A 13142-nucleotide genomic window follows, 5' to 3' on the forward strand; every position below is an offset into this window, starting at 1 on the left:
ACTCAGATGCTCGGAGTTTAGCATCGGGGGCCTTGTTACAGAAAAAATGTCCTAGCTGCTTGGCCTATCTTAAATTAAGTTTCAAATATAGGACAAATCCTATCTTCCTATTACAAAAGCAATTCCTAAACTCATCCTATCCTATCTTAGACCTTGTATCTTATCTTAAGAAAACACAACTAGGACTGTAAACTTCAATCGGTGTTTAGAATGCACACAAGACATCCCCCCTTTACACCTTGCATTAAAATGCATCTTGTATCCAAATTGTATCTAGATATGATTTTAACTTGATTATGTTTACACCTGGTATTAATATGTTTCCTCAGTGTGTTCACATTAAGATCCAATCGCTCTGTCTAGTTCAAACAACCAGACATCCTTCTTTTGTCAGATCTAACAATAGTGTTGCTACCATTTTTGGTGGTTATTTTGAATTAAGGACAGGATCTATGACATGTTATATTAGGATTCCTAACTTTAAAATATTAAGAAAGCTAAATCCCTTTGCTAAGAGATATTTTTCCTGAATACCTTTGGAAAACATGTTTCTGTAATACCAAAAATGTCATTCTAAACTGTGATAAGATAGGATTTCAGACTTGGGAATTTTCTGTAATGATGCCCCAGGAGTGCACCTTCTACTCTTCTAGGAAACAGAAAGAAGAAAACCTTTCAAGTCTCCATAGTGATTCAACAATATGGCTATTTTTACAAAACATTTCCATGTTGTTGTAAGGACATTAATACAGTGAAGTTTGTCGAAAGTTTGAGGGGACACATCTGAACCTACAGCAGGAACACTTGGAGTATTAGCTAAAAGCAAAGTTAATGTTTAAAACACTGGCCCGGTCTGATGTGTTCTCACAAACTAAATCTCTTTATTTCCCAAATTCGCAGTTGGTTTATTTACTAGTCTTTCAAGAGTCTGTAGTTACAAGTTATTGTGTGAATAATGTGGAAGCATATCTGAGACAGACAAAGTCTGTTTTTAACCTTTAACATATATTGTGAAGTTTCATCAGTCCTTTCAGCAAGTGCCCCAAAACTGTATGTGTTTTTCTGTCGTACTTTCACCACGATCATTCCCTAACCATAACCAAGTGGCTATTACTGTAACCTTGATGAGGAAGGTCCCATAACCTTAGCACAGTAGTCATTTTAACACTAACCACAGTCTTTTCCCTAAACCTAACAAAGTCGTGTTTGTGCCTTAACCTAACCACACCTCACCAGTGCTTTTAATGCAATTAAGGCGCAGTGTTAACATGCAAAATCTTTTAGAACTTTCCCTGTAAATCAGAGAAGAGGGAGATAAACAGTTAAAGTGTCCTTTTAATGAGTTTTACCTAGACTTCAATTCCAGAGTATTCCAAATGACTCATAAAATGGAGAACCTTCATATTTTACACATTAATGTAGATGAGTGGGTCACATACCACAGAAGCAAGAGCCTAAAGTGTGTATGTGTTGCATATTATGACACTTTATCTGTTATAATTTGAAGAAATAGCTTCCATTTCTCATAAGAAGTGCCTCCCCTCCCCTTGTTTTCCAAGAGTTTTACCCCTCTGGGAACCACTTGCACTTCTCCTTATGCTTTAGCATTTTGTCAGCCAGTCATAATGTTTGCCACACCCACCTTTACACATTTGGCTCCATCCGTTGTCGACAGACGGTAAAATGGCAAAAATTAATAATGGCATAACGCTAACAAGCACCAAGAGAATGTTTGTATCACTGGCAAGTTAGCCTCACTTTGCTTGTACCCAGATGGCCGTTGTGTATCCATGAGCTGTCATAATACAAATTTGGAGCCTTCTGTTTGCAGATGGCGTTCAAGCCAAATTTGCTTCATAAACTTTAATGAGAAGTTGTGGATCATTTATCACCTTTTAATCCTCGTGATAAATCATTCATTGTAAGATGGGAAATAAAACAGCTGCAGCAGGTGAGAGGGATCTGTGATCTTTCTGTTTGTGTTTTTTTATTTTTTATTCTAATGGACTAATGCGAGTTTGTCATCACACATCTGGCATTAATATTAATTTATCTTATCCACTCCAATCCATGCGTCCTAAAGACAAAGACAGGACCTGTATCAGTGTTTGTACTGTGGGAATATCTTGGCGGTAGTGTGTCGGCATTTGGCAGTGAAACTAGCCAGCAGGGCTTGTTTGTGTTCTGAATATCAGATTACAATAATGCGTGCCAAATTGCCTCCTGCTTTATGCCAATGCATGCTGCTACTTCAGAGGGCAAAGTTGCATTGTACTGAGAGCCATCTGACAAGCTGTGGCATCCTAAAGAATATTCTATAATATAAGAGTGATTTTCAATTTCAATTGAAGTCAGGACTCTTACTTTAAAATACCTATAACTATTTCATAATCACTTCAGACACATTTGAAATAGGTTTTATTCATAGTATAGTACAGAACATGTCTCATAAATTTGGGCCACAAGATCAACCTTTACCAAATGAACCAAAATGAATATTTATAGCCCAAATAACATATAAAAGATGATTTTTTTCTTATATTTAGTGTAATCACAATTCTCTACATCTGCCAACCATATCCACAACCTAGAATATTGCACAACTCTGCAGAGCCTGCAATATGTTCCATGGCAAATAAATTGGTTAAAGTAGAAAATACCACTCTCGTGTCTGTATCCTAAATATGAAGCTACAGCCAGGACAAAGTTAGCTTAGATTAGCATAAAGACTGGGAGCAGAAAGAAACAGCTAACCTACCAACCTGCACCTCTTAAGCTTACTAATTATAGTGACATTATATCACTTTATCTTTGGACAGTCCTAGGTTAGCTGTTTGCCTCTGCTTCCAGACTTTACGCTAAGCTAATGGCTTTCTGGCTCTAGTTTCATGTTTAGCGTACAAACATGAGAGCGGCATCTCAAATGTATTTCCTAAAATGTCAAAATGTTTTTTTAAGTTTAGCCAAAGCTAGTATGAGATGAGCAGTTTGAGTTGTGTGACACCTGTGTATATCTTCCCAAGTTTACTGTCTTTTTAGAATAGATATAGCCCCATTTATCACCCACTTGTATCTTTCAGACAGTTATTTGATGTAGGTGGATGTGTCACTGCACATATGTTAAAACACAAATTTAGAGGCCAGAACGGAGGAAAAAACAACATAGGAAAACCCCCCACTCCATTTGTCTATTTCTCACTCTCTGCCTGTAACCCTTAAAGTTGCATGATTTTCTTGATTTGAGTCTGGATAATCCTCCTAAGGGATTTGGTCGGTGATCACTGCAGGAGGGGCTGGCAGGGTGAGCACACTGTTGGCTGTTTCACTCACTATGAAATCACATCAGACGTCTCTCTCTCCCTCTTTCTCCCTTACCTATCTGACTACTTTAAATGGCAGCACATCCATTCGCTTATCTGTATACCTGCCTGTAGTTTAAACCCGGTACAGTCTGCTTCAAAGATGTGATCCGTTTTTCCAATTGAGACTGATAACTAATTTTTGATTGTGTCGGCATGTGGGAAAATATTTTAAGGCATGTTTTGTTTAAACATCTGTTTAAACCATGTGTACTTTTAGTGTACAAGTGCAAAGCCGCAGTAGCAACTTTAATTTCAGCCCAACAGAATTACACATTTGTTATCTCTCAGTGCTTATTTGATCAAATATACCAGCTCTGAAATGGAATGCTTTAATCAGTCCTTCATTTTTACCCGTGTCTTCTGAAGGGATTCATTTCCTGGTGCACACTAATATTCTGTTATGTTATGATTACCACATTTTACTTCCCGTAATTCCAGTCATCTCTTGCACCAGATAATACTGAAAGACTGCAGCAATGCGATTCATGCTTCCGCTCCCCTTTGACGAGGGACCATATTTGATCAATTATGCAAATGAAGTAAAAACCCATTTTGTTTCTTGCTCCGTTCAGATTCAAACTTCCTTCCCTCGTCGCTGCTTCGCAAAAACAAATAACTTTTACAACAAGCTTCATATCCCAATTACGCTTTAATTCTCAAACAGCAAGCACACTGAAATTCAGACACAATATGCCAGCTGATCAGTGATGCAAAACGTAACGCTCTTATTGATTGATTTTTTTCCCACAGGGGAGCGTCACATGTTCTGTAAATGTTAAGAGCATTCAACACACAGCATGTGTTTCTCTGTTAGCACTTTCATGTCTCACGTATTCTGGATGGAGCCTTGGTTAGGAGGCAACCCTGCTTAGTACATTATTTAATGATGGGCTGGTGCAAAGGCTTTTGCTTTAGTAACCAAACGGTGACTGCGGAAGCTCAATTCGAAGCCTTTCTGAAACAACCTTCTCTTTTCCCTAACACACATCATAACAAGGCAAGTAATAGTGTTTGGCCTTAGGTTGAACCTCATAATAATCCCTGAGAACAAAGGCACTAAAAAACCAGCCATGTGTCCCAAGATGGTTCACTCAAGCGACTGATCTTCTTTCTGAAGTTCAAACTTCATTCTTACACTACAGTACATTATGTTAAAGTAGCAATATATACAGGGACGTGCACAGACATTTTGGTTGTCAGGTGCTCAAGTGGAAAAAAAGGGCATGTTTTTAAACAAGACATTAAATATATTAACACAACTCTGACTTCCTTCCAATTTATTTTAATTTCCTCACAATCACGCAATTCTTTTAATACTCAGCATTTTTACTTTTCTACAAAATAATCAGTTCACACAAAGACCATGGTCTTCTTTTGTATTCACTAGGTTTATCACAGGAACAGGTGTGCATGTTTTCTATGCTACTGGTTTAAAGTATGTATTTAGAATAAATTACATAGTTTCATTAATAATTTGTTTATTTTTCACAAGGCAATAAATTGTTTCAGTTCTTTTGGTGTTATTGGAATACATAACACTTCAAAGTTATTTAAATACTTTTACTTTTTATTTCACAAGCAAGATGCCAAATGAGTAAAGATAACCTTAAGCTTCACACAACCAAGCAACAGAATACAGAATTGCCTGAATACATTAATGTATTGATCAAATACATTATTATTGTTGCTATTTTAATAACACTTGCCACACACACACGCACACACACAATAACTGACGGTGACAAGGACTTAGTTTCACATTTGAGGGAGGGCTGTCTGTATTATGTAAGGATCTATCAGCATACAACAAACAAATACTACAAAATACTCTTTACGGCACCTTTTTCATGTAGTAGTCAATTTTGAGATGTTGGTCTATTATGCTTCCATGTCTTCTTTTACTCTAATCCTTTTGTAGATTTCTCCTAAATTAACCAAAACAAGTTAATCTGCATATTTAAACATAGTCTGAAATTTCTGAGGAAAATACTCTTGATGTAAGTCATTAACTGGGGAAGCTCTGTGGTGATATGCTTTAGTCACCTGCAATGACTTTGCAAATGTGTTCAAATTGGCGTATTTCAATTAGTTAACGCATAATTTGCATATCAATGTGGTGATTGTGATGATGTTATTAGACACAAATGTTAGGCCCTACTGTATACACCTGTAGTGTCTCCATTAAGTACAATACATGAGCCTGTATGGCCATGAGATACTGCCCTAAACTTCAGCTAACTTATTACATTAGCTCAGCTCATGAGTCATGCATGTTAGCAAGTATAGGCCTACATTTGCCTTTTGTTTTTTGTCTTATTAGCGGTAAACTCGAGGCACTGGTAGTTTGGTCTTTTGTTCATCACCACTCACCTCCACACAAGCGAAGAAAAACACTGCTGGGAGGGGCTGCTGCCTGTCTGTCTGTGTGTTGTGCTGCTGCAGTGAGAGAGAGAGAGAGAGAGAGCATCAGAACTCGCCAAAGTGTCCTCTTTCGACCTGATAGCCTATTTAGATTGTTTTATTCAATAAATATATTTGTTTGACAGGGAAACTGTGCGCAAACAGGAATAAGTTTGCTGTATATTCATTTATTTTAAAAAAGCACCCCAGAAAAGGGCACTTTCTCTTGAGGAAGAGAAAGTGCAGGTGCTGAAGCCCCTTTTTATGTCTATGTGTGCACGTGCCTGAATATATACAATATATATTTTAGCTGAATATTCTCTAGCTGATATATTCAGGTTCAGCACAGTTCTAGAGACTTAGAGGATCTTAACCAAGAAGCACTGAAGCTGTTCCAGAGGCTCATGGTGGCCCAGCGCCTCACTAAGAAACTTTGTTGGTTTTGTTTCATTTAATTTGTCTCCTATCTGCAGATCTGCATTATGGAAATTTTCATATTGTATCTCTTCAAACGCAACAGGATTAGAGACAGACTCATTCTGCTCATGTGATAAGGTAAATTGCCGGCCCTTTCTTTTCCTTTTTTATTCCTCACGAACCCAGCTATGAGTTTGAAAATAATCACTGACAATCATCATAGGAAGTGTTCACACAGGCAACTTTAGTATTGGCATTTAAAACCTATTTCCCGCTGGCTGACTGAGGTAGCTTGATTACCAACCATACAGTCTGTGCATCTTGCAGCCTCCCCAATTAATCTTTTAGATATGACATGGACAATTCTGCTGCCAGTTTTACATCGTCTAGTGATATACAATAGTTTAGGCTTTAATTTCATATAATACAGAAGACAGCATTTGAGTCTTGTCATCATGAGGATGCCACGCTATCAGCAGAGACTCCAGGAAGTTGTTGTTGTATGCCCGGCATATAAGATATAGAAGGTGGAACAAGTTGTACATTTATACAAAGAGGCTGTACAGTTGGGAGATTCCCAGTGCAACATTTCCAAAAAACAGAGAAATGTGATATTCACATGTTACATTTCCAGTGCATTTACACAGTGAAGTGCATGCAACAAAGTACTGTACCTTTGCCCTCCACTTTCCGTACCATTTACCCTTACAGCTACTGTTCCCTAACCTTTTCAGATAAATGCTCACTATCACTTTAGCATTCACTAATATAGTGAATGCTAAAGTGTTAGCATAAAAAACAACCCGACATTTGGCATCTGTGTTCTCATTATATAACAAGTAACCTCCAAAACTGTGTATTTCCTTGATCACTACACTTCAAATACATAGTCTCAACAGAATCAACCACTCAGATACTGCTATGCAGAATGGCCGCTGCGGTTCACATCATTTCACACTCATGCTGTACATGTCTCTTAGGAAGTGCATACTCAATAATTGACCACTTTGGCTTGGTTTAACTACATTCAGTTAGCTATCTGTGGTTGTAATACAGAAGGAAAGTTAAAAATATTGTCTACATCTTACATTTTATATTCTCTCTTGCTCTCAAACACACACACTGGTAATTCTGGGTGAGGTTTGCAACAGGAAAGGCGACGGCGCTGTGGAACAAGTGAGTCAAACATGACAGAAAGAATGTGGAATTAATGAATCCTTGCCATTTATCTTTCATGTCATTTGTTCAAGCAGTGGAATTTTATTTAGTTTTGCATTAAGGAGGAAGTTTTTATATCAGTTGGGATTTACCACATCTAACCATCAAATAAGTTGACACTTATAATGGAGTAGATGAAATAGACTCCTGCTAATACAGTGTTGGACTCCTGCTATCCAACAGTCTGATAGATTGAGGGTTAAATGGAAAAGAGTGAGGGAGAGGAAATGGCATGTGACAAAACTGTGCATTATCTTTGCCGACAGTGTGCATTTGTCAATGAAATAAGCAAATCGTACAAATGTGCAGCCTTAAATGTCTGTCACGGGATTGACAAATAAGATTGAACTAAATATACTCTAAAAGATGTGCAAAGAGAACCGAGTGACAGGGCAGATGATGGATGAGCGCCCACTGAGTTCATCCAGTTGTCTGTTTGCTGATGCATCTGTTTGCTAAAGAGGCTAGTTGAGTGATTAGTTCTGCTCCAAATGTTTTCACATAAGTGCCACTGTGTATTCTCAAAGCCACACACCAAGTGTACTGTAAACCTGCATACAGTACAGTGCGCACACATATGCGCACGTGTGCTCACTGTACTGTACTGTGTGCAATGTGATTGCGTCGCTATTACTTCCCCTGTTTGGATTTAAATGAATTTAGTAATTCCGTTTAAAGCCAGTTGATAAGCAAAACACCAATTCAGCCCTCCTGGCTCTCTGACCATAGAAGAGTGAACTGGATTCAGGTGTGGTTACAGATTAAATTAAATCCAAAATGTTTCAGAGTGAGCTCTAGAGGTGCTGGTGCTGTAGTCATGTGCTGTGCTGTTTTGACAGAGCTTTTCCCACTCGTTTCCAGCCTTTATGCTAAGCTAGGCTAACCGTGCCTTGACTGTAGCTTTCTACTTAACACATACATGTGATTGATATCGATCTTCTCATTCTACCCCAAGAAAGACAGTAAATAAGCACATCTGGCAAAATGTTGAACTATTCCTTTGTTTAAGGTTCGATGTCTGTGCATCATGTCTCTGTCCTTCAGAAAACACTTGACCATGTGGCGACATGTTGATCTGTGGCACATCCTACCCTACTGCGCTTTTAATTTTCTTTCTTTCTTTTTACTGCAAGTGCTCACAGAAAGCAAAAAAAAATTCATTCCCACGTTATGATTCAAATAACAAGACAAGAAAAAGTGTTTCTCATTCATCCTAATGATCACCATCCTCCTGTGTAATCTTATTTAGGGAGCGTTTAGCGCTGCTTGTTCTACTGTGGTATTTTTAGCCTGCGGAATTATGCTTCAATGTTCGTTGCAGATGTTCTAGTCGGCTGTAAGGTTTTCAGCCTGTGTGTGTTTTGACATGGACTGAATTCACCCAGTGACAAATGAAGTCACTGGGGTGTATTTAGTGTAGTTACACACTCTGCAGCCATGGATTCCTGTACACACTGGAAGCAGATATGCACACACACACACACACACACACACACACACACACACTGTGCTCTTTCTGTAACCTTTCCAATTGACTTGATCCAAATAGATAAAGGTAGTCAATGCTTGGTCATCATTACATCACACGAGTACATTCAACCAACCAGAAACTAACTGGTAGTGAAACAACCCATAGGCATGGCCTCAGTTGATGTACTGCTCCCTAGTCCAAAGATGAACAAGAATAAAGGGCTTTGACACAGAAAGGTAAATTAATTAATAAGAGCCCTGATTTTTCAGTTGTTTTCTTTATCACAGACACTGGTGAGTAATTGCCATTAGTCGTCTCTGGGAATCCATTCATTTCATCCTGGTCTTTAAGAGCTTACTCTTGGATCCCTTAATGGACAGCCAAAAGGTGCAGGTTGCAAAGGAAATTCAGGGTCTTCTTATTCATGTTGTTTTTCTCCTCTAGCTGACAAACAATTTTTCCGACATACAGAATTTTTGTAGAGATGCTGACATCATATTTTAACTGCAGACAGACAGTAGTGCATGTTTAGATAGACTACAATAATACAGAAGAAGGTGCCCTACGCTAATATGTGTTTTAGTCTGTTTTAGGTGAGTTCAGTTGCTGTTCCAGTGAAGCTTTTGGCTAACCGCAAAAATCATTGATTCAAACATGAAACAGCATAAACACAATTCAAACAGCCAATCATCAGATTTCTTTTAAAAACATAATTTAAAACTTGCTCTGCTGCCTGCCCTTTGTGTTTTTTGTCCTGTGGTTTCCCTGGACCTTATGTGACATTTACAAAGAATCAATGGCTATGAATGTATCACAGGTGAGATTTTCGGACAGGTTCATTCATACAAGGTATTAAGTTAAAAATAAACAACACACAGATGTGAAATCATCCGTAGCAGATCATGTAAAGACTAACGTTAAATTATCATCTAAACAATACTTCTTTTTTCATGATCTATACCTTCATTATTAATTGATTGAATTAAGACTAGTACATGTTTAAATGTAAGTATCCACATTGTTCCACCATCTATCTACAATTCCAACCTATGCAGCACACATACAGGCAACTCCGCAAATCTTTAAATCTGTTTAGTTGATTTTCTTTTTCATGGTTTCTGGCTTATTTATATTCTCCGCCAGATCCTATATGTTTAACTACCACAATGGGATCTAGAGGTTTCATCTGATATTATCTTATCTTATAAATGAACATGCTTGTAGCTGCACCTGCTATCCTCCAACCAAATGCTGCTCTCCCCTTGCAGGAAACTTTAAGTCTGAAGAGAAATGTGACTTTTCAACATGCACTCGCGCGCATCTCTCACGCTATTAATATGTCATTTGCAGTGCAGCTGGGGACAGTCACTAAGTGGAGATGAGTGTGTGTGTGTCTTATCTTGCTGGCCATCAGCTAGTGGAATAGTCCAAACTTTACAAAGGGCAGGGTGTGCCCAGTTCTAGTCTGGTACACTCACAGTGTGTGGTAATAATGATAAAGAATGAGTGAATAAATAGAGATGAAGCCCTTAAAAGTATTTTCCAGATGGCTTGTTTACAAAGACTGCTGTCATATACTGTTTGATTGAGGTGATACTGATGGCCGCTTCATTGTGAAATGAGCATGTAGTGGCTGGTGGTTTAACCAGGCCGGACAGCTGTGATTGATGCAGCTGACTGTGTGCTTATTGACATTACGCTGGCCTGTCTTTGTGTACATATATTGCTCCGTGTGTGTGTATGTCAGTAGTTAGAAAGATCAGAAATTATTTTTGACTTGAAAATCAGTATTCCCATCATGAACAGTGCTGTATAAGAGAAGGGGAGCTGTCCGTGGTCCTAAAATCGGCTGAATGAAAGCCTCAATGAAGCAGCTCCCTCGCTCACCTACTTTGATGTCTTTGTAAGGAGTAGCTTTTCATTGTGAGCTTTTAATTGATTCCATCATTCACATGCCGTTGGCACGTTTCCACATCACTAAGACTAGCCAGTGTTTGTAAGGAGCTGAGTTTTATCTCCAGGGGACAGTAAGATCCAGATCCCTCTCATCAGCTCAAATAAAGTTTAGTTAATTTGTAGGGGAAAGGCTTCATAGTACACAGTGCAGCACAGTGCAACACGACAAATGCAACATTATCTGCAACCATAAAATAGGAGAATAGCAATGACTCACTGCCTCTGCAGTTACTGCTGATAGGCTATGGGTTTAGCAACTTGCTGACTGCATATGGTGGAGTTTGGTAGCCTGAACCACATGTGAGTGGTCTGGGTAAAAAATAAGGAAATACCATGTTTAAGAATAAAAATTGTTTTGAGATATTGGTTTAACATCCATTTCAGATTAATGGAATGCTGAGTGTGTCTATATTAGAGCCCTTCCAGACGTAGTTCTGGTGTTTCTCATTGATGGATTTTTCCCAGGTTGAAAAAAAAACAATCCAAACCAAACCAATCATAGCTTTGTTGGTGGAATGAAGAAAGGGGACATTATCTTCCTGTGCCAGAGCCTAAAAATACATCCATAAAAGATTGTGACGGAAATAGTAGCAGAAAAATTATTTAAACTTAATGGTGTGCAGGTTGTTGTAAGTTCACTTACAGAAATAACTGTTCTTTCTATATAATTTTTTTGTTTTTGTGAACAAGAGAGCCAAAGTCGGTGGGATTTCATCCTCAGTACTGTACATCATTTCATTCAATAAAGAGTTGAAGAAGAGGTATAAAAAGCTCTGTAAGCCAGCGAACTTGTGACAGTTAGCTGACTGGCTAGCTTAACAGGACAATAACTTCACATATTTGCACCGTCGACTCATGTCTCACAACTGCCTCTTTTGTGGAGCAGTTTACGGCGTAAGAATACTGAAGTGAAACAAAACGGCGGTTCAGTCCGATTATCAGGCTCGCTGATAGAGATTGAATGCTATATAGCTTAAGGAATGATGCACCATGTCCAAGGTCTTGATGTGAAAGGAATTTTCAGATCGAAGGTTGGAAAAGGAAACAGTAATCATCTGAAAGGATGGATTCATTAACCCTTTAGTTTATGCATGAGTGAGATTGTTGTTGAGAATAGTTGTTTTTTCTGCGTTTATTGAATTTTAATGTGTTATTTTACAGTGTTTCCAAAGCCTCTGCTGCAAATTAACCACTCTGTGAAACTCTTGCAGTTTTATTCCATTATGCTTGTTTAGCAAACACCCTCACTCTGCAATATGTTCAGAGAGCATGCAGAATGGAGCTTAATGTTCAAGGGGTAACACAAAAAGAAAGTTGGGAAATTTGTGTGTGTCTGTGTGTGTGTGTGTGTGTCTGTGTGTGTGTAGAGTACATGCTTGTGTGTGTGCAAAATGCACTGAAAGCCAAAGGATGTTGTCTTCAGATAGTAAAGCTATATAAAGTGAGAGCACTTCCAGGGCAACTTCTAACAATGTGCACCAATGTTTCATTTATGAATAGCATGAAGTCAAGGAGAACGACTGAGCAAGTAAGAGAGAGACTGCAAAAAGCCAACAAATGGAAAGAGGACATGGATTGGACGAAAGGAAGATCAGGCGATGGCTGGAGTTGTCTTGCTAGGAGCTAAGACTGCGTTAAGTTGGAAAATTAATGAGCATAATGAGGAAGAGGAAAGAAGCCACCACTAGCAAGCAATTAGGAAATTTCTAGTGACAGATTAATGCCAAATTGGACATCATATTCTATTGACAACAGCATGCAGCATGGAGCTTAACATGCAAGGGGCTGCATAAAAAAAAAAGTGGTAGTAAAGCTATATAAAGCGAGAGCACTTTCAGGCCTACTTTTAACAACGTGCACCAATGTTTCATTTATGAACAGCACGAAGTCCAAGAGAACGACTGAGTAAGAGAGAGTGAAATAAGCCAACAAATGGAAAGAGGGCAGAAAGACGGAAGTGGATTGGGCGAGAGGAAGGTCGTGCAATGGCTGGAGTTGTCTTGCTAGGAGCTAAGAGTGCGTTAAGTTGGAACATTAATGAGCATAATGAGGAAGAGGAAAGAAGCTCCATTAGCAAGCAATCAGGCAATTTCTAGTGACAGATCAATGCCAAATTGGACATCATATTCTACTGATAACAGCAGAAATTCAGTTAATTCAGCTTTAAGTCTATATGTATGTAGGTGTCACATTACATGCTTTTAATAAATCAAGTGATATAAGGCTGCAACTAATGATTATTTTCGTTATTGATTAATCTCCTGGTTTTCTTCAGTAATAAATGAATCGTTCATCATGTCAGAAATTAGTTGGTGAAA

General features: G+C 38.4%; 1 protein-coding gene across 1 annotated transcript in view; it reads left to right on the plus strand.

Annotated features, from left to right (window-relative positions):
• The window catches only part of LOC123974868 (male-specific lethal 3 homolog), a 63127-nt gene extending 50657 nt beyond the window's left edge, over positions 1–12470 (plus strand). Inside the window, exon 14 of the mRNA XM_046055845.1 lies at positions 12325–12470. Within this exon, the coding sequence (XP_045911801.1) occupies positions 12325–12451 (127 nt within the window). The 3' untranslated portion in view covers positions 12452–12470. The remainder of the gene's footprint in view (positions 1–12324) is intronic.
• Positions 12471–13142: the final 672 nt, after the last annotated feature.

Source organism: Micropterus dolomieu, linkage group LG01 (genome assembly GCF_021292245.1).
Source record: "Micropterus dolomieu isolate WLL.071019.BEF.003 ecotype Adirondacks linkage group LG01, ASM2129224v1, whole genome shotgun sequence".
NCBI classification, from domain to species: Eukaryota; Metazoa; Chordata; class Actinopteri; order Centrarchiformes; family Centrarchidae; genus Micropterus; species Micropterus dolomieu.